The 7,116-nt window shown below is 42.4% G+C and overlaps 1 protein-coding gene across 2 annotated transcripts in view; it reads right to left on the bottom strand.

The window, feature by feature from the left end:
- Positions 1–3,494, bottom strand: part of LOC118361575 (integrin beta-1-like) — a 97,530-nt gene extending 94,036 nt beyond the window's left edge. The window contains exon 1 of one of the 2 annotated variants that reach the window (XM_052483296.1): positions 3,060–3,494. In XM_052483296.1, coding sequence (XP_052339256.1) covers positions 3,060–3,095 — 36 coding nt within the window. In that variant the 5' untranslated portion in view covers positions 3,096–3,494. The remainder of the gene's footprint in view (positions 1–3,059) is intronic. The other variant, XM_052483299.1, reaches the window with a different exon arrangement.
- Positions 3,495–7,116: the final 3,622 nt, after the last annotated feature.

The raw sequence follows: 7,116 nt of genomic DNA on the forward strand, positions 1-7,116 counted from the left end.
GGGTGGTGAACATGCATGGTGATGACGTTCCTTTCAATAAATATTGAGGGTATTATTCTGGTGACATGTTGACCCATGCTTTAACAAGTCAAATTCATCTTGAACTTTTGTCCATAATAATCTCATGTAGGCATTTACCCTTACTGTATCTGTGAGCTGTTGGCTAGAGTGCACGTGCCAATACCAGAGTGGGCACATTCTCTATACCGACACAACATTTTTAATGACAAAACAATTAGTAGGCCTAGACTTGAAAATGCGATGGAAACCTGAAATGGTCCTATGTGTAGCTGGTGTAGGGAGTCAGGCGCAGGCCAGTAGATATGAGTAATCAAAGTACTTTACTCAAAAAATACAAAATATACAAGGCAACAATGATAGCCCACAATCACAGACAGAATTACAATAAACAATCACTCACAAAATAAACATGGGGAACAGAGGGTTAAATAATAAACAAGTCATTTGGTTGAGTGAAGCCAGGTGTGTAAAGACACAAGACAAAACAAATGGAAAATGAAAAGTGGATCGGCGGTGGCTAGAAGGCCGGTGACGTCGACCGCCGAACGCCGCCCCGAAGAGAGGAGAGGGACCGACTTCGGGATAAGTGCACTTATTGTTTTTATGCAGATTTTACAATATTAACATGAAAATCTATCGCCAATAGCTAAAGACACCCTCAAGACTCTGGCAAGTGGGCTAGTCCAGTGTCACTTTGATTCTGGCTGCACATCGTGGTTCACCAGCAGCCCCAAACGCCTAAAGAATAAGCTACAGACCAGCCAAAACAAGCTTGTGTTACGATCGTCGAAATAACATTCAGACCAAGTCGCAGCGTGATATGGGTTCCACATATTTATTGACGTGAAAGGCACGAAACAATAAAAAGCTAACGATACGTGACGCTATGGAGTGCTCACTGGCAACTACACATAAACAAGACCCCACAAAACACAATGGGGGAATGGCTGCCTAAATATGATCCCCAATCAGAGACAACGCTAAACAGTTGCCTCTGATTGGGAACCATACCAGGCCAACATAGAAATAAAACAACCTAGATTACCCACCCTAGTCACACCCCGACCTAACCAAAATAGAGAATAAAAAGGCTCTCTATGGTCAGGGCGTGAGAGCTTCTAAGAATTGTACGTAAACTTCCCCCTCATACTCATCTGGAGGTTGAGCGTTTTAAGCAGCTCGGCTGGCTATCTGTGGGGAAAAAAAGGATAGCATTACTTCAACATGATTTGGTCCACAGAATTATCATGGACTCAGCCCCAGGTACCTATCCAACTATTTTTGATTTGTTAAAGATGTCCACCAGCATAACACCAGAGCCAGAGCCAGAGCCTCTAATATTCTCTGTTTTAAATATGAGAATCTATCTGGTATGTATCTTGGCGCTGTTGAGTGGAACAAACTAGCACAGCAACTCAAAGCCAAACATAACCACTTTTAAAAAGAATGTCAAAAGCTGGCTAATATGTGAACAGTGGAACCTATTTTTGTCTGTATCTCTGTATCTGTATGACTGTATGTGAAGAAAGAAAAGAAAATAGGGACCACAATGGAAATAAGTCCCCGGCTTTATTGTGCAGTCCCGGTCACTTTTAAACGTCTTTGTGCTGTGTGAATACGTTGTTTTTTTTAACTGACAGATTTAATCAATTATTCAATCCAAACTGTGCAGCGGACATTTAATTGTGTGTGTGTGTTTTTTTGTTTTGTTTTACATTACAATGGGAGTGTTACATTGGGTGGGAAGCGAGGTAGAGGCCTTCACGGGTCCGAAATTGACTTGGGGCTTTCCCATCCGGAGCTAATATGCATAAATAGATGTTTTAAATATAGAGACCCGTTCCGAACGGATATAGCCGTTCCGTATAGACCTGGCTTGACCAGGTCCCTATCCGAGTGAGGGAAGCTGCAGAAAGGTTATTTTTTTAGATAGACTACTTTATTAACCATAGCTGATCAAGCGCGAAAGAGAAGAGGTCGAACGTGGCGACGCTCTAGCAGGGGCAGTGCTGTGTGTGTAGGCTACCACTGTGACTATCATCCAATATGATTACGTAGTACCTGTCCTGACTGCATCAAACTGGGAGAAGCTCGCTCATTGAGGCTACTCCAGAATATTAAGTAGAAGCCTACCTGTTGGCTCTTGGTCGTTGTAGCCTATCCTCCTCCTTTAACTTTTAATTACATCTCTCATTGATGAGATATCTCCTAACTTTTGCCACACACGGCGGCTTAGCCTATTGCCGCTCTCAGCAATGGGCATTCTGAATAGTTTCGGTGTTCCGGCTCGTTTGGCTTCGTTTACGTAAAAGAGCTAGCTCTTCCTTCAAAATGCTTAAGAATCGACCTAGAACCTTGACAACCATTTTTAAACCCCAATGTAAAGCTAAAAAGGCCAAAATCCATTATGTCAGATTGTGAAATGCATGCTCAAATGCATATTTACCTGGCCAAATGATTAAATGGCATGCACATTTCTTTTACGCACAGAAAGAAATCACTGTGGACCAGATTGGTGCGCTCTCCCTGTTGTCTATTGTTTCTGCAGAGGATTCACCCTCTTTAGATAATTATTTTGTTTAGAGCTTAAAAAGCAGCACGCAAAAAAATGAACGGCTCTTTCACCAATGCGATTCGGTTCTGACGTTCACCAAAAATATCCTTTCAAAAAGAGACACCCATCACTATTCTCTCTCTCTACTGCAGCAGTCAAGTTCGGATCTGTACGGGTCCTTCCGGAGAAGTTAGTTAAAATGACATATACCCAATCATATTAGATCCGACCCAGACCCTTGACAATATTTGTAATTCTGGATCTGGACCCGCTCGGGTCTCGGGGATTCGGGTACAGGTGGATCCATGAAGACCTCTAGAAGGGGGTGTTTTTATGACATGAGTTATACCAGTCCCCCCAGTAGAAGTCGAACTGTCATTAAGATATCCATCATCCAAGTCCTTCACTCATGTGGAAAATGCATAGACGTATTGGAGAGTAATCAAGAACGGATGAAAAACAGGATTCAAACAATTATATTTACCTTATCGGCGTGATTTATTTCCGAGGCGACATACATACAGTAAACGTATCCTCTTCAGAATCCCCGTCGTGATCCGCTACCCAGCGTAGACCCCGCAACAATTGCCTTGTTGGCAACGGGAGCTACTTTCTCCTCCTGCGAAAAGTCAACAGTCAATTCACTACTCCTCCGCAGGTCATTCCTTATTCAGTTACTCCTTTGAGAAAGATAAACATACAGTCTACGATTTAGTTGTATACAAGTGTTGGCGTATTTAATTAATATATATATTTAGTATATTCCCTTTGCCGGGTGAACTTATTTTCTTTTCAAAATTAGATGGAGAAGTCCGCAGTCCTCTCCGCTGAAGCTAAGCCCCGCCACAGAAAATGCAGATACGCCCATATTCTATTACAGTGAACATGATCATTTTGTATTTTTATTTATCTAGGCAAGTCAGTTAAGAACAAATTCTTATTTACAATGACGGCCTACCCGGGCCAAACCCTAACCCGGACGACGCTGGGCCAATTGTGCGCCGCCCTATTGGACTCCTAATCACGGCTGGTTGTGATACAGCCCGGAATCAAACCAGGGTCTGTAGTGATGACTCTAGTACGAGATGCAGTGCCTTAGACGGCTGTGCCATTCGGGAGCCAATAGAGCTTGTCACTTTTAAAAATCTTTGTGCTGTATGTATAGTTGTACCGTGTGTATATATACCAGGTTACCTTTAGTCTGAAGGTAACCTGGTACTTACCGAAAAATGAATGGAAGTGGATAAGGCATGCAAAAGGTATAGGGGTAATTCCGCAGTAAAAAAAATATATGTATTTTTACATTTTCTTAGGTCGCTCAGATATAGGACAGACACTTCAAAACATACTTACTTTTGATGTAATTTTAGACTATCTGTTTTTCCATGCATGAATCTGTTATTCAATGCGTTTCCCAGCCTTTAACTTTTAAATAAAGGTGAAATAAATCAAATAAAAAATTGGGATGAACGTGCAAAGGTAACCTACTTTTTGAAGTGATTTGTTTGATAGTCAGATGAAAACATCCTGACTGGTTGTGTTCATGACACATTAATAAAAGGTAGTTCAATTTTACATGTCTTCACTATAAAACCCATATATTTTTTTGTGGCACCCATAGGACGGGTGGGGTGGGGTGGGCCTCAGACTGGCCTCCGCGCAGAGCCTCAAAATCACATAGTCCGCCCCTGCAAACAACAAAAACATTAGTCCTGGAAGCTTGACTTTTCCTGTTTAATCACTGGGGTCTATTTCCAGAGGAATGTTGTTATTCATTTTTCCTTTCATTCAGCACTCTCTTCAGGGTCATTACAGTTTCTTCATCACTGCCATATTGTATGTCCCTGGCCCTCTCATGCAGCTACTCCACAGAGCATTTGTTAAACACATGTTGACCTATCCTTCCTGGCTCTTGAATAACCATGATAATAATGAATAACTGTGGAAATGTTCTACTGTACAGCCTTTTAGACACAACTCTTTAGGAAACTTTATAGAACTACAAGGGGATGAGATTTTATTATTTTGTAATAAAGTGTTGGTCATCAGATTTCCTTTCCTCAAGAACTTTATTAGGTGTTGATTGTATGTCTCTGTCAGTAGGCCTTATGGAACTATCTTCCAAACTGAACAAAGAACAAATAGATAGAAAGGCCAGCGATTGAGCTGGGAAACAGTCTATGTCTGAAGCTATATGGTATGCAGACATGAAGACTCTGGCTCTCATTTCCTTCTTATAGTTTGAGTCTTATCTATATCCCTTTTTATCGTATCTAATTTATCATCAGTGCAAATTCACACCTACAGTATATGCACAGATTATTATGAGCTGTAATTCAGCATTGTGTCATAGTGAATGAGTCAAAGGCAAAAATATTATGTTATAGTTGTTTATACATTTTTACTCTAAACTTCATGTTTTTACTCTGTTGAGTCTCCTTGTGGCCCTTTTAGTCATTGCACAGGGGAACAGCAACATATGCCAAGTTATTGTTGCTTTTTGAAAACTCCTGATTTAGTTCGTCTATTCTTTAATCCTACTTTTTGCATAGTAAAAACACAAATGAATACCTGCCATCTTGTCTGGATTTTGAAGCCAAACTACTACAGAGGCAATTGACAATGACCCAGGTCACAATCACATGGAAATCATGAGAAACATATACAGAAAGACATCCAGTAGTCAGACTCAAGCCCCCACAGTGACGTACGTGTTGCTTTTGGCAGTGTGGATCTTAAGGGTCTATCAGAGTAACAAAGGTGTGTATGCACAGCAGTCTTCTAGAATATTGGACCGTTGGCATTCATACTTTCAAACTGTCAGTGCAGCTCAATCCATTTCTCCAACTTTTAACACATTTATATGAGTAGAGGATGTGTACCGGTAGATTTGTTGGTGTGTAGGCTACGTGTGTAGGTGCACATTCCACAGATGGTGGTCTCAGAGCTGGTACCTATGTCACAATGGGATGCCGGACTATCGCGTCTCAGTGTCTGGGGACTATGATTTATGCTTAGATGGTTTATCAAGAGCCATATACTCTTACCGGCCAGTTTATTAGGGACACCCATCTATACTGAACAAAAATATAAACACAACATGTAAAGTGTTGGTCCCATGTTTCATAAGCTGAATTAAAAGATCCCTGACATTTTCCATATGCACAAAAAGCTTTTTTCTCTAATTTTAGCACAAATTTGTTGACATCCCTGTTAGTGAGCCTTCTGTCTTATGTCAAGATAATCCATCCACCTGACAGGTGTGGCATATGAAGAAGCTGATGAAACAGCATGATAATTACACAGGTTCACCTTAAAATGTACAGTTTTGTCACACAACACAATGCCACAGATGTCTCCAGTTTTGAGGGAGCGTGCAATTGGCATGTTGACTGAAGGAATGTCCACCAATGATGCCAGAGAGTTGAATGTTAATTTCTCTACCATAAGCCGCATCCAACGTCGTTTTAGAGAATTTGGCAGTATGTCCAACCGGCTTCACAACTACAGACCACGTGTAATCATGCCAAGGGGTGCTGATGAGTATTTCTGTCTGTAGTAAAGCCATTTTGTGGGGAAAAACTCATTCTGATAGGCTGGTCTGGCTCCCCAGTGTGTCAGGCTGGCTCCCAAGTGACTGGGCCTATACACTCCCAGGTACACCCATGGCTGCGCCCCTGCCCAGTCATAGGAAATCCATAGATTAGGGCATAATTAATTTAAATTGACTGATTTCCTTATATGAACTGTAAGTCAGCAAAGTCTTTGAAATTATTGAATGTTGCGTTTATATTTTTGTTCAGTATAGTACCGGATTGGACCCTCCTTTGCCTCCAGAACAACCTGAATTATTCGGGGGATTCTACAAGGTGTCGAAAATGTTCCACAGGGATGTAATGATGATCCATGCCAACGCGATGGCATCACGCGGTTGTTGCAGATTGGACGGCCGTATATTCATGCTACAAACAGCCCATTCCATCTCATCCCAAAGATCCTCTATTGCAGGGGTTCCCAAACTTTTTATAGTCCCGTACCCCATCAAACATTCAACCTCCAGCTGCGTACCCCCTCTAGCACCAGGGTCAGAGCATTCTCAAATGTTGTAAGCCTGCCACACACACCCACACACACACACACACACACACACACACACACACACACACACACACACACACACACACACACACACACACACACACACACACACACACACACACACACACACACACACACTATACAAAACATTTATTAAACTTCCCACAGATGGTGCACGTGAAGGAACCTCCTCCGGTCTCCCTAAGCGCAGCACCTCCCAGCTCTATGGGTATCGGAATGGTGGTGCTGGGGGATGGAACCGACAGATCCCGATCTGGACGTCCGGGGGTAGTCAGCAGGTTATCCAGCTGGTCAAAGGTGAGGGTGGTGTCCCTGTAGTCCAACTCCAGACGGACGTCCTCGTGCAAACTGCAGCGATAGTGTACAATCAGGGCCCTGTCGTTCCGTCCCGCGCCGGCGGCCAGGGTCCGAAAGTTCATTGC

The sequence above is a fragment of the Oncorhynchus keta genome, chromosome 28 (genome assembly GCF_023373465.1).
Source record: "Oncorhynchus keta strain PuntledgeMale-10-30-2019 chromosome 28, Oket_V2, whole genome shotgun sequence".
Classification (NCBI taxonomy): domain Eukaryota; kingdom Metazoa; phylum Chordata; class Actinopteri; order Salmoniformes; family Salmonidae; genus Oncorhynchus; species Oncorhynchus keta.